General features: G+C 37.4%; 1 protein-coding gene across 1 annotated transcript in view; it reads left to right on the top strand.

Annotated features, from left to right (window-relative positions):
- GABRB1 (gamma-aminobutyric acid type A receptor subunit beta1) overlaps positions 1–21,628 on the top strand; it is a 454,930-nt gene that overhangs the window by 158,465 nt on the left and 274,837 nt on the right. Inside the window, exon 4 of the mRNA XM_086405923.1 lies at positions 13,718–13,938. Within this exon, the coding sequence (XP_086262049.1) occupies positions 13,718–13,938 (221 nt within the window). The remainder of the gene's footprint in view (positions 1–13,717; positions 13,939–21,628) is intronic.

Below are 21,628 nucleotides of genomic sequence, written 5' to 3'. Positions count from 1 at the left end.
TTCCAAGGCTCGGCACAGATTCAGCAGTGAGAAGGTTTCCTGGTGTTTGGAAACTTCTCTCTTTTTAAGACTCTGTCCCTCCCTCTTTTGTCTCTTTTTTTGTCTTTTATATTTTTTCCTACCTCCTTTCAAAGACTTGGGTTGCTTTTCTGGGTGCCTGATGTCCTCTGCCAGTATTCAGAAGTTGTTTTGTGGAATTTACTCAGCGTTTAAATGTTCTTTTGATGAATTTGTTGGGGAGAAAGTGTTCTCCCCGTCCTACTCCTCCGCCATCTTAGCTCCTCCCTCCAGTAATGTGTTTTTAATGTGGAAAAAAAAAAAGTCTCCTAGTTCCAAAATTTTTCTTTCTCAAAAGTAACATTTTATCTGATTTGAACTTTTGTGTGCCATTTTCTAAGATTTCTGCACAAATAAGAAATCTTAATCTCTAGAGAATTTTTTCTTGATATTTTGTTCCATCCATTATTTATATCAAACTGTTACTGAGAACTCTTTCCTGAACTTCTAAATTTCAAAATATTTTGAAAGGATGCTGTCCAAAGATTTTCAGTTTCTTATACAGACACAATGAATGTTTTTAAAAAAGAATGATTCACAAAAGTGAATATAATATACCGCTATTTTTAAAAACAATGACAAAAGTTCTGGAGTCCCTGGAATAGGAAGTAACAACTCACTCCAGTATTCTTGCCTGGAAAATTCCATGGACAGAGGCGCCTAGCAGGCTACAGTCCATGGGTTCTCAAAGAGTCAGACCTGATTGAGCAACTGAGCATGCATGCATGTATATATGTTCCTAGACAGTTGCATCAGCAAACATAAAATGTTGCCCATCAAGTTACTAATTAGTGAAAGAAAGTACAATGGAGGAAGCAAGATCGCTCAACAATAAATAGGCAAATAAATAAATAGCTATGGAAAAGGTAACAATGTTTATGATAAAAAGTAGGTTATATAGAATGATTTTTTTTTTCTTTTAAAGCTGATGGAAAAAAACTGGATACTAAATGTTGATGGTGATTATCTCTGAATGGAAAATTAAAACAAACAAAATCCAAAACACCAACATGGTACAGAAAAAAGAGGATGGAATAAAAGAATGAGTGTGATAAAGTTGACATTTGGGCATTATAATTGGCTACCTATTCTATTTTGAGAGTTCCCCAGGGACTCCCCAGAGATCATTACCTACCATCTCTTTAAGATGATAATTTGATGGAAATCAATCTTCCTGTTAGAAAAATCTAAAAATAAGGTTTCTGAGAGTGTGCTAACAATTCCTTTCCAGGAAGGTAAATTAAAGTTTTAAGAGATATCAGAAGTGCTTGATTCTAGAGATATTACTATAGCCCTTTTAAGAATCCCTCTTATTCTACCCTATTAAATTTAAGCTAAGAGTTCCTAAGATCTCATTCTTCTCCAACAAAACAGTACCAGACCTAAAATTTTTGCTATTAACTGTGCTCTTTACACTCTCTATATATTACAAGATCACAAATCACAAGAGAAAACTACCTTCCTAGGCTAGAAAATGCTTACAAATTTTTTTTAATCTCGTCCAAGTCATGTGTTCTTGATAACATCTTGGTTTAATCCTGATTCCCATATTCTTTCACAGTTTAGCTCAGTTCATAGCTAGACTTTTTCAAGTTGTCATGCATACCACACTTTGATTTCTATTCTGGTCATGGATTCATAGTCCAGCTCAACGTGGTCAGGCAAATCCACCACATTCTGCATTAGATCCTCCATGGAACTGATTTTATTTCTACTCTTACTTCAGTATTGGGGAAAGTAGAAACAGTAATTCTCTTTGAACCTCTCTGGAACTCAAGAACTTTGAAAAACAGTGTGTCATAACTCATTAATTGTGTGGTTTTAAATGTCAGTGGTTTATGAATCATTCTCCTGATAAATTAATCATTAATATAATATTTTATTGAGAATTTTGAATACTAACTTGTGAATGAATTTGAAAGTTGTTCTGAATAGAGATCTATTTTTAAAGCTTTAGTATATATAGGCTTATACTTCCAAAATGACGTGATATAATTCAAAATATGTCTATTAATACTTTATAGAAAGTCACTATTAATTCATTCCTAAAGAGTAAGTTTGTTTCAAATGTCATATGCTTTTGTCATCTCCCAGAAATTCATCAATTTCTAAATTTGTGGGAATTATGGGCTCACTAGGGAAGCTCACTCTATGGTCAATCTTGAATGGTTAGAGAATGGAAACTCTGGGTTATTAATTATTTTGCCTAACTGAGGGTGTCCATGTATTTTAAAAAGATAACCAAAATTTCAAAATTTAGGATGAGTTTGCACTAACACAATTAGTGCTGATATCAAGTGCCCCAAACAGCACTACTTAATTCATATTCAGCTAATATATTTGAGCTCTTGCTATCATTGGTGCACTAAGCTGAAACCTAAAAATATAAACTGTTGCCCTTGGAGGAGCTCAAAATCTAGTGGGACTGAGAAATAATTACAATATAAGTACTACAATCAAAGTAGAAGAAGACTATTCTGAGAACTCAAAGGAGGATTAATCCCAGAATCAGATTTCCCAGGGGTGCTGTCCTCTTCTCACCTTCTACTGTCTCCATGGTGCGTTAATCCATTCCCACGGCTGCATCTATCATCATGACTCACTTAGCTTTGTTCCTCCCTGAGCGCTGCCTTCCTGTATTTTTTGGCTCATAACTACTTACTTGGCACCTTACATGCAACTGCCACTGACACCCACAACACAAAGTAGCCTGTAAATGAGTAAATGAATCATCCTCAGTCCAAATCTTCAATTCTTACTATTTTTATCCATGTACTCATTTGGGTCAGAAACCCTATAGTCATCCTTGATGCCCTCTTCTCTCTATCCTCCCGTAACAATGTCACCAAATTTTGCCTAAACCATTTCCATTTTCTTCCCTCCACCTCCCTGTTAGGACTAACTCTGACTTCACTCTTCTCTAAGCAAATGCCAGAGCTTGTAAAACTGATAACCTACTCAATAATCTTGTCTCCAGTGATAGGCTGCCAGTGAAAAGAAGTGGAGTTTTCTGAGTATCTGAGGTGCAAGGAATTTCATGCAGGGAGCTGGTTACGGAGGTGATGGAAGGACTGACAAGCCTATGGAGGCCGGTGGGATAACTTGGAAACGAACGATGCTCAGTCTCATCTCCTGGTTTAGAAGTTCTTTGAGGTAGGCAGGGGAAATGTATTACACAACATTTTCTCATAAGCATCTGGCATAATACAGTATTTTCAATCTAGTCAACAATGGCAAAATGCTGACAGAATGAATTAGTCACTCTCATAATCTAAGATGTTTTGACTTAGAAGTTTCTAGCAAATTTGCCCAGCTTTAGGCCCAACTTTTCAATATATCTTACCATGAAAACAACTTGAGTTATTTGTTCTTCTGATTAGTTAGGTTCTAGATGAGACATTTAAACTGTCACTGGATAAAATACAAATTTTATCATATCGTTTTTAGGAAATCAGGTTCATTGTAAAGAAAAAAAGCATTTTCATTTTTTTAAATAATTAATCTTTATAGCTTATAAAGTAGATATTAGATCACAGGTGCTGAGATTTTTAAATTGTACAGTCTCAGTTTTGTATGGTGAGAGCCTCCTGCAGTTCATGGCCTTGGAACACAAGGTCACACTCCAGTTGTCATGTTAGTGTCCTGTGTGCCCATGTGACTTCCTTAGATGACTCCCATTGGTAGAAACCTACAGCTCTCAACGTTTTTGTTCACCCAGAAGATCACTTCATTCCCAGATTGTTCAGAACACTACACACGACTGGCAAAAATCTGACGATACAGATGGATAAACCAAATGGGCTATTAGGATGAGACAAAGGTAAAGGAAGATTATGAAGCATAATACAAGCTGCAGCTGTTGAAAAAAATCAATAAAAAGAAAAACATGGGCTTTGAAAAAATGAGGTTGTATGTATTTTAAAGATATTAAAACAAAAACATGGCTAAGGAGTAAGCACAACAAATGTGTATTAATAGCATAATACTAGATGATAAGATGAAAGATTAGAAATGAACAGAAAATCTGGAAATACAGTGATGCATTTCTGCTGCGGAATGTACTTAATGGTGACACTGATACACAAAACACTCATTTTAAGCAGGAGTCTCAATTAGAAACAGATGTTGTGCGATTCTTTTCAATTACAACCTAATTGGCTTATTTATCAGGGTTTGTTTTTGTGAGATGAGTTTGTTTTGTTTTCTCATCCTTATAAGAAGTACTGTTTGTTGCCATCTTATGCATTTAGTCTCCAGGTTACATTTCTGGATAATTGTCATTGTTTTTGATAGAGAATTGTCTCCATAGAAGTAAATATATCTTCTATCACTTTCCTTGCTCTTGGTTAATAAACAATATCAAATATGTCTCTTCCTCCTTTTTTCCAGTCATTTAACATCTCTGAGTGTCAGATTTCTCATAATACCTCCCTTTTTCAAAATCAACAAGATGGGCCAGATGAATTTGATTTTCTTGGGTTTTAACAATATGTATAATTATTGCTTAGTGAAATTCTCATATGGACATCAATCTGCATAATCATTATGGCTTCTTTTGGTTTGAGGAAATAAAGATGAAATCAATTTAGCACAAGGAAAGCGAAATTTGTTGTAATAATACAAAGGTTTATAAGAAGTATAGAAGTTTATATATAAACTTTATATAAGAAGTTTATATTGAAGTATAGAACATTTCCAGACCTCAGGAGAGCTACAAATAGGAAACAGGAAGTTCTTTATGAACTTGGCCATTCGTTCTCTAACAATGGAAGACTCTTTCTCCTATGGCTCTTTTCTGCATTTTTCTCCATTTTCTTTCTTCTTTTGCAAGCTGGCTTCCTCCTTTTTATTCAAGCTCCCCTCTCTTTTACTTTGTACTAGCAGTGTAGCCCTAGTTCTATGTCATGACCTTTGCACTTGGTACTACAGCTGCTGTATCAGATCCTTTTGTAGTTGTTGAGTCACTAAGTCATTTCTAATTCTTTGGGACCCCATGGACTGTAGCCGAGCAGGCTCCTCTGTCTATGGGATTCTCCTGGCAAGAATACATAGAAAACTATACAAAAAAGATCTTCATGACCCAGATAACCACAATGGTGTGATCGCTCACCTAGAGCCAGACATCCTGGAATACGAAGTCAAGTGGGCCTTAGGAAGCATCTCTACAAACAAAGCTAGTGGAGGTGATAGAATTCCTGTTGAGTTATTTCAAATCCTAAAAGATGATGCTGTGAAAGTGCTGCACTCAATATGCCAGCAAATTTGGAAAACTCAGCAGTGGCCACAGGACTGGAAAAGGTCAGTTTTCATTCCAATCCCAAAGAAAGGCAATGCCAAAGAGTGTTCAAACTACCACACAATTGCACTCATCTCACATGATAGCAAAGTCATGCTCACAATTCTCCAAGCCAGGCTTCAACAGTATGTGAACTGTGAACTTCCAGATGTTCAACCTGGATTTAGAGAAGGCAGAGGAACAAGAGATCAAATTGCCATTTGATCATCATTTGATCATCAAATTGCCGCTGGATCATCAGAAAAGCACAAGAGTTCCAGAAAAACATCTACTTCTTTATTGACTATGCTAAAGCCTTTGACTGTGTGGATCACAGCAAACTATGGAAAATTCTTCAAGAGATGGGAATACCAGGCCACGTGACCTGCCTCCTGAGAAATCTGTATTCAGGTCAAGAAGCAACAGTTAAAACTGGAAATGGAACAACAGATGGACTCCATATCGGGAAAGGAGTACGTCAAGGCTGTATATTGTCACCCTGCTTATTTAACTTATATGCAGAGTACATCATGCAAAATGCCAGACTGGATGAAGCACAGGCTGGAATCAAGATTGCTGGGAGAATTATCAATAACCTCAGATATGAAGATGACACCACCCTTATGGCAGAAAGTGAAGAACTAAAGAGCCTCTTGATGAAAGTGAAAGAGGAGAGTGAAAAAGTTGGCTTAATACTCAACATTCAGAAAACTAAGATCATGGCATCCAGTCCCATCACTTCATGGCAAATAGATGGGGAAAAAATGGAAACAATGACAGACTTTATTTGGGGGACTCCAAAATCACTGCCGACGGTGACTGCAGCCATGAAATTAAAAGATGCTTGCTCCTTGGAAGAAAAGCTATGACCAACCTAGACAGCATATTAAAAAGCAGAGACATTACTTTGCCAACAAAAGTCCATTTAGTCAAAGCTATGGTTTTTCCAGTAGTCATGTATGGGTGTGAGAGGTTGGACTATGAAGAAAGCTGGGCGCTGAAAAATTGATGCTTTTGAACTATGGTGTTGGAGAAGACTCTTGAGAGTCCCTTGGACTGCAAGAAGATCCAGACTATCAATCCTAGAAGAAATCAGTCCTTCATATTCATTGGAAGGACTGATGCTGAAGCTGAAACTTCAATACTTTGGCTACCTGATGCAAAGAACTGACTCATTGGAAAAGACCCTGATGCTGGGAAAGATTGAAGGTGGGAGGAGAAGGGGATGGCAGAGGATGAGATGGTTGGATGGCATCACTGACACGCTGGACATGAGTTTGAGTAAGCTCCGGGAGTTGGTGATGAACTGGGAAGTCTGGTGTTCTGCAGTCCATGGGGTTGCAGAGTTGGACACAAATGAGTGACTGAACTGAACTGAACTGAGCCATTCCCTTCTCCAGAGGATCTTCCAGACTCAGGAATCGAACCTGCATCTCCTGCATTAGCAGACAGATTCTTTAGTACTGAGCCACCAGCGAAGCCCATCAGATCCTTTATCCAATAGCAAATTTCTGGGAGAGGATTCTGATTGGCCCATCTCATCTTCTTGAGTCAGGCACAAGCTTATCACCTGCCTATAAATCATCTGGTCTTAGATTAGGTATCTACTCTTCATTCCAAAGGTGGGAGGAGGGCAGAATCATGTGATATAGAACATGGTCACACTCAGTTAGCAGGAACTCTAGGCAGGGCAGTTTCCACCAGAAACAGATGTTTCTGTAGAAGTGATACACAGCTCGGCTACAATCAGTTTGGGGGGAAAGCAACCTAAGTTTTGGAAAGAGTGGATCTCAGAGTTCAACTAAGATGGCATAAAAGTTTTATAAGGAACAGAGAGGTGTGCTTGGGACCCTTTGTGATGCATAATGTACAATCAAATCAATGGAATATAAAATACAAATGTGTGCAAGGGCTTTGGTTCATATATATATATATAAGTTTTCCCTCTTTTGAAAAGGAATTTGAAAAGGAGGGATTGCTCATATGATCCTTCTGGGTAGATGCAATATTATTAGATGTTAAATCAATATTCTGTCTCTTCACTATTGAATTAGTTTGAGTTGTGTGCTAATTGTGGAGGCAGCTAATAAGAGACTTTCACTTTTCCAGCCCACTATGCAGTCTTCTTAGAGCTCATTTTATTAAAATATATATCTCAATATATTTGCCAAAACCATATAACTTTTTCACTCTTCTGATGCTAGATAATTAAGGAATTTTTGTCAATGATCTCTTATGTTAAAGTGGCAAATTATGAACCATCTAGTGTTAGCATTCCTTACACAAAGTTTTAAGAAATATATTAAAAGTTTGAGTAGACATGTTGAAGATATTATTTTACTAATAATACAGTTATCTTACTGATACTAGAAAGGAAGATATTTTCATTTAAGGCAGAGTTCGTAACTTTGACAGTATTGACATTTGGAGTCAGTTAATTCTTTGTTATAGGGGATGCATGGTGCAGTGTATTAGGCTGGGGAGCATACCTGGCCACTACCCATAGATGCTAGTGTTACCAAGTCCAAGTTCTTACTGGTCACAGCACAGCAAACCAATAAATCAAAAGGTGAAGTATTAGGGCGAGGAATAGTGGCTTCATTTAGAAAGCCAGAAAACTGAGAAGATGGCAGACTAGTGTCCCAAACAACCATCTTATTCGAGTTAGAATCCAGGCTTCTTTTATACTAAAAGGGGAGACAGTGGGGCTGGTTGTTGTAGACTTCTTGATTCCAGAATCCTTTGTTCTTTCAGCTGTCAACATAGGTCTTGTCACCATGGTTCCTGTAAACCTCCAACAAGACAATTGTTATGCTCTGCTCTGCAACTTTTCATCTCAGTATAAATGGAAAAGTGGTAAACCTTCAAAGGTCAAGCCTATGAGGCAGATCAGGAAGAAGGGCTATTATGTATGTTTCATGCTTTACGAAAAAGTCTTTTACAAAGGCACAGAGCCAGCATGACTAAGCACCAGCAGCAGAGCACAAAGATTAAAGCTGAAAGAATAGATCCCGTATGGAGTCAGGTTTGTTCCTCTCTGTGCTATTAGCTGCACACACAGTACTCTCAGCTGTTACAACTAAAGCTGTCTTCAGATATTGTTAAATATTCTCTGGCTGACAAACTCATCCAGAGTTCAAAACTACTGCTCTAAAATGAATATTCCCCTTTTCTATCTGACTCGTTTCACTAAACATAGTACCCTCTAGGCCCATCCATGTTATAAATGGCAAAATTCCATTCTTTTTATGGCTGAGTGACATTATATATATATATATATATATATATCTCCATATCCATTTATCTGTTGATGGACACAAGTGGATTACATATCTTGGAAAGACAAATACTGTATGTTGTCACTTATGTGTGGAATCTAAAAGATAAAATAAATGAATATAACAAAGCAGAAACAGACTCACAGATATAGAGAATAAACTAGTGGTTACCAGCAGGAAGGGAGAAGAGGGGAGGGGCAAGAAAGATAGGTGCAGGGGATCAAGAGGTACAAACTTCTGTGTATAAAATAAATAAGATACAAGGATATATTCTGCAGCACAGGGAATATCACAAATATTTTATAATAACCTTAAATGGAATATAATCTATAAAAATTTTGAATCATATGCTGTAAACCTGAAACTAAATTATGAATCAACTTCAATAAAAATAAGTATATAAAAAAATATTACCTTTATTCTCCAAAAGGACTGTTTTCATTTATTAGAAATATTTTCTTATTTCTTTAAGCATTTTTAGATTTAAAAAGGATGGGTTTTGGAGATTACTGACTTGATATTGTTTATCCTGCTTTTTCTTCAATGAATCAAATTCTCTCATGCCAAATTAGCCTGACCAATTTCGTTAGGAATCTCATACCAGTTAATCCCATTAATTTGCTTCAGTGTCAAAGAATCTCCTATGGCCCATAGTTGCTAAATATGTCACACTTTCTGTCAAGGAGTAGCTTGCACACTTGAGAAAGGTAGTTGAACAATATCATACACTTGGAAGAAAAATGATTTTAGAATTCTTGGCCAAAGTATCAAAACCTTTCATTTCTTTCTGAAAACTTTCCATCCTCCCTGGAGTGCCTGCACTTTGACCTAATGAAAAATTAGTAGAAAATCTGTTGTATCAGAGGAAAAAAAAAATACAGCAATTTTAACCCTTTCTTTTCCATCTAAAAAATAAAATACACCAAAGAATATCTTAGGCTTTATTATATGCAGATATGACTGTAAATATTTATACTAAAGTGCAGATAGAAAAAAATAGTTTATTTAAAATTCAGTAAGTAGTTTCCTAGAGATGTAAACATAAATTCTCTTAGGGAGAATTTGCCTATCTCATGAGGTGGTGAGAATGAAATGTAATAATAGATATGAAGCTCTATGGAAATCACAGAGTATATAGCATTTTCTAGAAGGAAATTATTATCATGCTTGTGGTAAAATATGCATAGGAAGGAGATATTACTCTGTTTTAAGTCTTTCCACATTGTGCATAATTATCATCACAATTATCATTAGTTTCAAAAAGTTTTTTGAAGGTTATCAAACTCATGGATCCATATTTCCATTTATCATAGAATCAGGTCCTAGATTAAGATGATAACCCTAGAAATGCATAAGAAGAAAAGTCCTAAAAGGTACTTGTTCTGCATCACCCACTTCCTAAAGTAAAATACTAGCATCCATGGACCAGAAAGAAGGCTGAGCACTGAAGAATTGATACTTTCCAACTGTGGTGCTAAGGAGAAGATTCTTGAGTATCTCTTGGACTTCAAGATCAAACCAGTCAATCCTAAAGGAAATCAACTCTGAATATTTATTGGAGGGACTGATGCAGGAGCTGAAGCTCCAATACCTTGGCCACCTGATGCAAAGAGCTGACTCACTGAAAAAAACACTGATGCTGGGGAAGACTGAGGGCAGGCAGATAAGGGGGCTACAGAATATGAGATGGTTGGATGGCATCACTGACTCAATGGACATGAGTTTGAGCAAACTGGGAGATAGTGAAGGACAGGGAAGCCTTGGGTGCTACAGTCCATGGGGTCACAAAGAGTCAGATACTACTGAGCACCTGAACAACAACAACGCAAATTTCCACTGAATGATTTCTTTTTGCAAATAGAGCAAATTACTGCTTCAATTGGGAAACATGGTGTGACATTTAGTCAATATTTATTGAAAACAGAGTGAGTTGTATAGAGCAAAGATCTCAGTACATGTGTATAGTTCCTTCTTTTACAGGAAACAAGAGTTTCCAGAAAGGGAAAGGGAGAAGTACACACACACACACACACACACACACACACACATGCATGCATGCACTTAATTTATGTGGAGGTTACTCAAGATGACGTTATTTTCTCCTTCCACTCTCCATTGTTTACTTACCACAAGCATATTTTAATTATAACATTAGTTAATAGAATATTATTTGTCATTATAATCATTTGTACTTTACAATAAGTTTTTCCTGATCATACATTAAAACTCCTTTTAATGAACAGAATGTAGTGTAAGGATTTTGCCTCATAGTCTTATTGTGAGGAAATCCTCTGTGGCACTCGAGAGCTGGAGGTTAATGAGTATTCAGCATGAGTAGTGAAACATGTAACCCGTTGCTGCTCATGCTGATCCCAGTGACAATGTTTACAATAATGTATCTTGAGATAGTTATTAATTTTATTACATTGTCTGAATTACAAACAAGACCCCAACAAGACTTACAACACAGACAAGTGCTTATTTTCATGGTTACTGGGGTCTTTCTGCTTACAAGGTCTTTTATAAACATCTCTTTAAAAGTGGCAATGCCTATGAAAATAAATATGTACATTACAAGTAGTTTGGAAGTATATTAATCTTTAAACAGCAGTCAATAATTTTGAAGATGATATATTTGTTTAGCATTCTAGTTTCTAAAATACCTGCACCCTAATTTTCCTAAGCAATGTTTTCAATAAGCTAGTAAAATCCATAATTTTTATTTTAGAAGTGAGATATTGGAGATAACAATGGGTTAAGTTAGTAGCTCACGGTTACATAGCTCTACAAGTGGTAGATTTTGTCATCAAGATGTTTTAGAATCTAAGGCTCAGACTCTGTCCAATCTATTGTACTCCAAGAAGGTATGATGTTTACAACTTGAAGAGGATGCAAATGAGAATGTTAGCAATTGAGAAGAGACGTGTACATAACCCTGTAGGCTCTCTTTTTCTGTTAAGTGAAGGTAAGGTGGAATGAAGTTTCAGACCTGTAAAAGAGATATTGTATGATTAATAGTGAGCAAATGTCCTTCTCATTGAACATGAAAGAATTAAATTATTTGTTTCTGAGTAAACAATGTAAACATTCTTGAATATAGTGGTTAAAGGACATTGGAACTCATTGTCCAGAATAAATATTGAAGACAATATCATTTAAGATATTTCAGAAATGCATTAATATCCATATAGGGATCTAGATGAAGTACAGTTGACCCAGATGTAAGACATGAGCAGAGTCAGTGAACCCGTGAAGTTGCTCAGTCATGTCTGACTCTTTGCGATCTCATGGACTGTAGCCTACAAGGCTCCTCCATCCATGGAATTTTCCAGGCAAGAGTACTGGAGTGGATTGCCATTTCCTTCTCCAGGGATCTTCCTGACCCGGGGATCAAACTCAAGTCTCCCACATTGCAGGCAGACGCTTTACCATCCAAGCTACCAGGAAAGCCTGATCAGAGTCAATGTTTCTCAAATCAGTTCAGTCACTTAGTCGTGTCCAACTCTTTGCGACCCCATGGACTGCAGCATGCCAGGCTTCCCTGTCCATCACCAACTCCTGGAGCCTACTCAAACTCATGTCGGTTGTGTTGGTGATGCCATCCAACCATCTCATCCTCTGTCATCCTCTTCTCCTCCTGCCTTCAATCTTTCCCAGCATCAGGGTCTTTTCCAATGAGTCAGTTCATCACATCAGGTGGCCAATGTATTGGAGTTTCAGCTTCTGCATCAGTCCTTCCAGTGAATATTCAGGACTGATTTCCTTTAGGATTGACTGGTTGGATCTCCTTGCAGTCCAAGGGACTCTCAAGAGTCTTCAACATCACGGTTCAAAAGTATCCTTAGCTTTCTTTATAGTCCAACTCTCACATCCATACATGACTACTGAAAAAACTTTGACTAGATAGACATTTGTTGGTAAACTAATGTCTCTGCTTTATAATATGCTGTCTAGATTGGTCATAACTTTTCTTCCAAGGAGCAAGTGTCTTTTAATTTCATGGGCTTTTCTTGTGGCTCAGCTGGTTTCTCAAAGAGTTGTGTGTGTGTGTGTGTGTGTGTGTGTGTGTGTATGTATATATAAAACAATAGCAGTATACAGAATTGTGCAGGAGTTATATTGTGTTTTCTTAATTGTTGCTAATGCATTCAGCTAAAGCTATTGACAGATAAATGTCCTTTAAAAGAAAAAGTGAACCATCTTTTTTAATGATATTGGGACCCACAACTTAAGCCTTTATGATGTTACTGTGACCTCATATTCTTTTAATGGACAATTTGCCTGGTGGCTCAGATGGTTAAGAGTCTGCCTGCAATGCAGGGGACCTGGGTTCCATCCCCGGGGTTGGGAATATCCCCTGGAGAAGAGAATGGCAACCCACTCCAGTATTCTTGCTTGGAGAATCCCGTGGACAGAGGAGCCTGATGGGCTACAGTCCTTAGGGTGGCAAAGAGTCAGACAAGACTGAAGCAACTGAGCAAGCACACACACACCGCTCATGTCTGTTCTCAGGCCAAATGAGTATCTCCATCCACATGTTCTACATAAACTGCTTTTGATGACTGATAGACAAGTCATAATTTGCTAGAAAAATCCAGATAATGGAAACTGATAACCTTTATAAGGCAAATAACGCTGTTCATTCAGAAGGTATTTACAGTTTAGAGCACATCTTTTCCTTTTAAATGCACCCATTTTTAGTTATTATTTAATAAATACACTCCTTCAAAATAGTTCTATAAATACAATGTCCAGAGGTAGATATTTGTGAACATAAATCTCTAAGTACAACTTCTCTTTACGGCCTTCCCCATGACTTTATCTTCAAACATTAAAATTCAATTAATGGATTTATCCTATATTGGTACAAATGATTCTGCATGCTCTAGTACTTCTAACCTGTTGGTTGCCTTATACTTGGAGGTGCAACTCACAGCATATTCAAATGTAACCTCATAGCAGGCCTGCAGAATGCTGAGTCTCTCGGCATCCACAGTACCACATACTATCAGGTTCTTAACAAAAAGGCTTTTAGCTGAAGATAATGATGATGATGATGGTAAAATTCTTTTTTTTTTTTTTTTTTTTGGTTTCCTTTCTTTTACAGGATTATACTCTTACCATGTATTTCCAGCAGTCTTGGAAAGACAAAAGGCTTTCTTATTCTGGAATCCCACTAAACCTCACACTAGACAACAGGGTGGCTGATCAACTCTGGGTACCAGACACCTACTTTCTGAATGACAAGAAATCCTTTGTGCATGGGGTTACAGTGAAAAATCGCATGATCCGCCTGCATCCTGATGGAACAGTTCTATACGGACTCCGGTAAAGAGCTTTGTGTTTCATATTTTATTGCTGTTGTGCGTGTTGTTGTTGAACTTTTACTTTTGGAAATGGGCAGAAGGGAGAAAGGCAAGTAGGTAAATATGTAGACTCTCTAATCTTGATAATAAAATTATATTAAAGTTCAGAAAAATCTCTTTAGAACTATTTGAGCTAAAGCTAGACAACTTTGTCCATCAAAAGTAAATGATTTGTTCTTATCTTTAAATAATAAACATAGTAATAGGAATATGTTTTTGTTAGACAGATTTCACATCTAGTTTACTCTTGGTTACATCTTTTTTAGGCAATTGCTTGATTATCTCAGGTCTATCCAGACTCAATGTTTTCTGGGTATTCTGTGTAGCTACTTGATTATGAAATTATTATGAATTTAGAAACAATATTCTGAAGAAATTGGAAAATATTTTGTTGGTGACTCTGAGAAGATTCAGTGATTTCATTCCCTTAAATTTATGTGTTTTCACTTTTTTTGTATATATATGATCCACTTTAAGTTAATTGTTCTGTTTCTTATGAGGTAGGGGTTGAAATTCATTTCTTTTCCATATGGCTATCCAGTTATTCTAGCCCTATTTATTGAAAAGTCCTTGCTTTTCGCATTATATTGTGTTGGTACCTTTTGAGGATGAGTGGGGTCTATTTTTAGGTCCTATTCTGTTCCTTTGTTCTCTATGTCCATCCTTAGACAGTATCACACTATTTAATTACCATATCACACTATTTAATTACCATATCTATAAGGTAAGTCATGAAGTCACGTAAGTCTTTCAATTTTATACTGACTGTTTAAGATTGTTTTGGAAATGCTAATACCTTTGCATCTCACTATATAACTTCTAGGATCAACTTCTCGATTTCTACCCAAAAAAGTCTGTTGGAATTATAATTGAGATTGTATTGAATCTCTACCTCAGTGCAGAGACAACTGACAATTTAAAGTTATGAAGCTTTTTAATCCATGAATATATCTTTATTTATTTATCTTTATTTTTCTCAGCAATATTTTTCATCACACTGTGTTTGTTTATTTTTTTAAGAATCAAGTATAAAAGAGGTCTTGTATACTGATAGAGGTCTATTACTAACCTTCAGGTAATTAAAAGTTTACTAAAACTTTTAGGCTACAATTCAAATCAGCTTCTAGTTTTACCAGAAAATACCTGAATTGTAACATATTATTGGAGGATATGAAGCGTGGTGGTTCTTTAACCTTTGTTGTCACCTTTGTGATCCCTTTGAGAAGCTGATGGACTTCTCCTATTGTTTTAGAGTGGTCATAAGCCCCCTAAAATCCTTTTATATAGTATCAATGCCAAGCTAAAACTGTACTTAAGGGCCAAAAGTCTACAATTAATGTGTATCTGATATCTGAAAACATATGCAAGTGAAAAGAATGCATCTGTGATAAAACTTTTGAACTTAACCTACTGGTTGGTTATTTAGTTGATAGCTTTGGTCTTCCTGTGCACAGTGACATAGTATCAATTGATCTTGGCAAAATGATCTTTGGAATTTTCCCACCCTTTCAGTACTCAAGGAACTGTCAACTCCAGTTAAAAATCTCTGACCTAAAGTCCTCTCAGAAAAAATGATGAAATAAATTAACAGGTCCCTTGAGTGTATTGATATTACTACAGATACAATCTACTAATGCAAGAGCACAGTGGTAGTCATTAGTGATGGTCATAACGCTGGGCTGGAAGAAGCACAGGCTGGAATCAAGATTGCCGGGAGAGGTATCAATAACCTCAGATATGCAGATGACACCACCCTTATGGCAGAAAGTGAAGAGGAACTCAAAAGCTTCTTGATGAAAATGAAAAAGGAGCATGCAAAAGTTGGCTTAAAGCTCAACATTCAGAAAATTAAGATCATGGCATCTGGTCCCATCACTTCATGGGAAATAGATGGGGAAACAGTGGAAACAGTGTCAGACTTTATTTTTCTGGGCTCCAAAATCACTGCAGATGGTTATTGCAGCCATGAAATTAAAAGACGCTTGTTCCTTGGAAGGAAAGTTATGACCAACCTAGATAGCATATTCAAAAGCAGAGACATTAATTTGCCAACAAAGGTTCGTCTAGTCAAGGCTATGGTTTTTCCATTGGTCATGTATGGATGTGAGAGTTGGACTGTGAAGAAGGCTGAGCGCTGAAGAATTGATGCTTTTGAACTGTGGTGTTTAGAAGACTCTTGAGAGACCCTTGGACTGCAAGGAGATCCAACCAGTCCATTCTGAAGGAGATCAGCCCTGGGATTTCTTTGGAAGGAATGATGCTAAAGCTGAAACTCCAGTACTTGGGCCACCTCTTGCGAAGAGTTGACTCACTGGAAAAGACTCTGATGCTGGGAGGGATTGGGGGCAGGAGGAGAAGGGGATGACAGAGGATGAGATGGCTCGATGGCATCACCGACTCGATGGACGTGAGTCTGAGTGAACTCCGAGAGTTGGTGATGAACAGGGAGGCCTGGTGTGCTGTGATTCATGGGGTCGCAAAGAGTCGGACACGACTGAGCAACTGATCTGATCTGATCTGATGTAGCTTCCATTCTATATAACTAAGATACAAAGTGATGAATTATCCTCATGAATTTTTCTGGGAGAATAATTATATAGCCCATGACCCAACTTAGTAGGCTGATGGACCCCAACGTGTATGTTCACTGTATGTGATTTTTCAACCATGTATAAAAAGTTTTTTTTTTTTTTTTAAAGCAACCAAATTTTTTGCAAGTAAGAATGTGTGTGGCAATTTCAAATTTTTTTCTAAATTATTGACAGTCTCTACCAATGGCAATGCTGCAAAAGAAGAAAAATAGTTGAGAACCATGAAGTTGAACATTTGAACCTCATTTTAAATTAAGAAAACTGAGGCCCAAAAGGGGAAAGGGCCTGATCTAAGGGACAACAAATGATAGAATTAGGATTAAAGTCCAGATCTTGATTCCCATAAGAATGATGTGCTTTTCTCATCCCACTGTCTTTCAGATACACTTAAAGTCAATACCTTCTTCCAAGTTGCATAGCATTGCTTTCTCCTCTTTGGAGCCAACCCATGACTTTGTAGCTAGGAGCCTGGCAACAGATCTCTCAAAGAAAACACAAATCCTTCATCTATTATTTGATCTCTGATCTCTTTCTGGCATCAGTTTTCTCCGTAAAAGCCTCACATTAGTTCTAATATATTCCCCCTCCTCTGTCTTTCTATCTCTTCCCTCACAGATTAGGTTTTCTTTTCCCTATAGGTTATAAATGTCCTGGAGAAACCATAGGTATAACAAAGAAAGCATGGCAATCTGGAGTCAGGGGATCAAAGTTGGGTTCATTCTCTGACTGCTTGACCTTAAGTTATAAACTGAGCCTTACTTAGTTTTATCAGGTGCAACAAGGGGCTAATAACATCTGATTCATTATTGGGAAGTTTTTATGAAATAATGAATATGTTGCTGATGTTAAGTCACTTCAGTCGTGTCTGACTCTGTGCAACCCCATAGATGGCTGCCCACCAGGCTTCCTGTCCCTGGGATTCTCCAGGCAAGAATACTGGAGTGGTTTGCCATTTCCTTCTCCAATGCATGAAAGTGAAAGTGAAGTCGCTCAGTCGTGTCCGACTCTTAGCGACCCCGTGGACTGCAGTCTACCAGGCTCCTCCGCCGTGGGATTTTCCAGGCAAGAGTACTGGAGTGGGTTGTTAATACATGTAAATACTAAGCTATATTTCTTTAAAGTTATTGTGCCTGATATAGCCTTACTATGTTATAAGCCTTAGTGGAAAAGCTGTACAGTAAGGGTGTTTCTCTAACTTCTACATGTGTCAGTGACAGAGATACAATTGTTCAATTAAGAAAGCATTCACTGAGTGCCTAGTATGGACAATATACCTATTATTCTGTCCCTGGGATTAGTTATCCAGAAACTGGGTAGAAATTTGTCATTGTGGCAGAGTGGAGGCACCTGGGACTTTGAGTCAAAGACACATGTGGCCCGACTAGTTCGTACCCTTCAATAAGCTATTTCCTCTATGAGTTTCAGATTACTCAGCCTTAAAGAGACAGGGCTTGGACAAAATCATTCCTAATTTCTCTCAAATCTCAATTTCATTGCTTCTATGATTCTATATCATGGCTTATTCATTTTCAATCCTCTGATATAAAATTTCCTAGGCTTAGACAGGACAATCTTCACTTTTTTCTTTGTAGTTGCCTTTTCAGGAATAATTGCCATTGTCACTTCCTAAGCCCATGCACCAGAAAATCCTTGTAGTATAACATAGGTATTGACATAGTTATGACCATACCAATTCTAGACAAAGAATCAGGAGATTGAAACTTCTTGCCTTATCCATAAGTCCAGCTATAGTCATCATGAATTGAGATCATGTATCAATGGGGTTTTTTTTAAGCAATTATGGTGTCAATGGGATTTTCTGAATGTACCTGAAAGGCCCTTTAATCAGGAATTCCAAAGTCATAAGACCGTGTCATTAAATGGATTCCAAATTTTGTTATATTCAAATTCAATGTGAGATGCTATAACTTAGTTTATGTAAAGACCCAAGAATAGAGTCTGTTTGCTATTTTTGTGAACTATGTCAAATCATATTTTACACACCAGAGATGGCACACGGTTCTGTAAAACCTCTAAAATAAGAGAGTGGTGTCTGAAGAGGTCTGCTGCTACTGTGCAACAGGCATTCAGCACAGAGAAAAAACTACTTTCTGTTGTGCTTCTTAAGCTCAGATTTCCTTGCTGCAACAACGTGTGTCATACCAAAAAATAACCCTGCAATCATTATTACTTCCTCTTCCACTTTTCCAGGAATCCGTATAAAGGATGGAAGTCTGTGATGTGCTGTAAGATATGGCAGGCAATGGGATTTGTCCATGAGCCCTGAGCTCTCCACCCTGCTCCTCTCAAGGCATATAATGTCACTTCTTTTCTTACTCAAAGTGAAGACAAAATATCAGCTGCCTCAATGTCACACATCAAATCCTTAATTCTGTCTGTCCTCCCTTTCTTTCATTTAACTCTGAGGAAGTTTCTCTCTCCTTTCTAAGGCTTATCTCTCCACATGCGCATTTAATCTTATTGTTGGATGCTCTTCAGATTTTGCTCTCTTCTTTATTAAATCTTCCCCTGCTGGCACCTTCACTTTTCTTTTGTCTTCAAGCACGATTCCTCGAATAGCTTTGGTTTCCTCTATTTCTTCACCATCCATCTATTCTGTAGTCTCCAAAGGCATGGCTCCCACCTGTGTTCCATTTCCAAAACAGCTCTGTCAAAAATTACCAGAACTATTGCTGGTTCTCAGTCTATAGTCTTGACCTCTCTGGATGATTTTAAGAGTATTAAATTGATTGACCTTGACTTCAGAATTTCCAAGCGCAATTTTTTCATTATTCTTGTTCTTGTGTCTTTTTGCTGTTCTATCAATGTTTTTTGTCTCTGGTTGTGAATTAGATGGGTTCCTTGAATTTTGAGCAACTCGTTGAATTTAACAGCTTAAATACCTATATTATGAAATCATTGAGATTAGAAAAATGTTTTTAATTGTTTGCCAGGCGTCTGTATGTGGAGGGTTGCCCTAACAGTTATTACTGACATGACGCCTATTTTGCATTATCTGTTTTCCCTAAAATCAGCTCTTCCTCCTTACTCAACTACTAACAAAAGGTATCAGCCTCATAGTCAATAGACACAGACGTGTAGGCATCTTTGACTCTCGACCTCTTTTGTCCCAAGATACAATCTGATGCTTCCTCTCTATCTAGACCATTGCCATTTCCAAACCACTTCCATCACCTCAGTTAACAGCTCAACTCTCTGTTACTCCTTGGCCAATTTCCTATTTTAATTTTACTTGCTCTCATCATTTTCATCATATTCTTCCTACTGTGCATGTCAGATCATATCAATCCCACATTTAAAAAAAGATAAAAACAAACCAAAAATATCTCTGCAGTCCCCATAAAATTAAGTTTTCATTCTCCTGTCTGGAAGCTGAGACCCTGTGCTTCTTCATATGACCAAAATGTCTTTCAAACATTTCCTTTCTTTATGAAGCCTAAACTTTTATAAAACAACTATTTCTCTAAACACATCTAGTGCATTTCAAATTCAAGTAGATCACAAATTTTTTATAGATCATACTTATACTAAAACTATTAGTTCTTGACTTGAAATTCACATTTAACTGGGCATCCTGTATTTCATGTGGCAACCCTCCAGCCCTGCTGAAATGTCCTCTCTTCTTTATTCCCATTTAGCTTCCCGTACTCCACCACTTCTTCATCTCTCTTCTTTCTTTAGAAGCCTCTCTCAAACCCCATTTTTTTTCATGAGGACTTTTACAGTATTCTCAACCAGACAAAAACTTGTTCTCATCTGATACCTTACTTCACTTTAATCTCCTAAAGGCCCATGAGATTTATAACTCTCTTAGGATGTATTATCTTTCTGTGTCTTATTTTCCTGTGATGCAAACAAGATTGTATATTTGTTGAAAATCCAAACTGTATTTCTTTCAGCTTTGTATCCTCTTTCTCAAACCAAATAAATGTTTGAAAAATTGAAATGAAAATTTGTAAGATGCAGTGACTTAACTCACGATAGTGGTCAGCTGCAACATTTCCTATGTCAAAATGATGGCTTTTAACCAAAGGGCCATTATCACTATTAATGACCAGATGTGTTCTGCCTCTTGTCCAAACATGATCCAGCTGGCTGAAAAGCAGATTGCCTCTGAGGCCTCGCCCTGTGGGTGCTTAAAGATTGTGTTTATCTTTCCTCAAAGATAGAAGGCATAGAACAGCCTAATTCTCAGAAGACATTTAGTGGTGTACTTAACTGCCTTAAAATGCTCTTTGCCTCCCTCTCCTAACCCTTGCCTTGGCTTTTCTTTCAGACTTTCGCAATGTTATTTTCCTGCATCTCCTATCAAAGGTGACCTTTCAAGGGCTACATGAGAATGAGGAATGGAAGTGGTAGCTTAAAGTCTTCCAGCTCCATGTGGGCTCACACTGAGACTCCATATGTTGCAGAGTGTGGATGTGGGCTTGTGTGCACCCGCCGTAAGCACATACAGAGTAGGATGTGCGTGTCACATCATTCTAACTAATACTGATAACAACTGTGTCAGGAATTCAAAGAATATCCAAGTATATAAATAATTGAAGTTATCCTATACATCAAGCACTGTGCTAAGTGCCCTACCTATATTGTCATATTTAATTTTTACCATAACACTATGAACTTTGTACTATTATTATTTTAACTTTACAGATATCAACAGTAGGAGAGTGAACCTAATTTTTCCTGTCTCATAATTTGTTATTAACTTTTTAAAAGCAGGCCCAAACATGTACACACCTTGCATGTGGCTGGTAAATTTATCTAAATTTTCTTTTGCTCTGCTGCTAAGTCACTTCAGTCGTGTCCGACTCTGTGTGACCCCATAGATGGCAGCCCACCAGGCTCCCCCCGTCCCTGGGATTCTCCAGGCAAGAACACTGGAGTGGTTGCCATTTCCTTCTCCAATGCATGAAAGTGAAAAGTGAAAATGAAGTCGCTCAAGTCGTGCCCGACCCTCAGTGATCCCATAGACTGCAGCTTACCAGGCTCTTCCATCCATGGGATTTTCCAAGTAGGAGTACTGGAGTGGGGTGCCAT

The sequence above is a fragment of the Bos grunniens genome, chromosome 6 (genome assembly GCF_055505025.1).
Source record: "Bos grunniens cultivar Pamir isolate PY7600 chromosome 6, Bosgru_T2T1.0, whole genome shotgun sequence".
Taxonomy (NCBI): domain Eukaryota; kingdom Metazoa; phylum Chordata; class Mammalia; order Artiodactyla; family Bovidae; genus Bos; species Bos grunniens.
The sequence above is the reverse complement of the archived record's forward strand: the minus strand, read 5'-3'. Positions and strand labels throughout refer to the sequence as shown.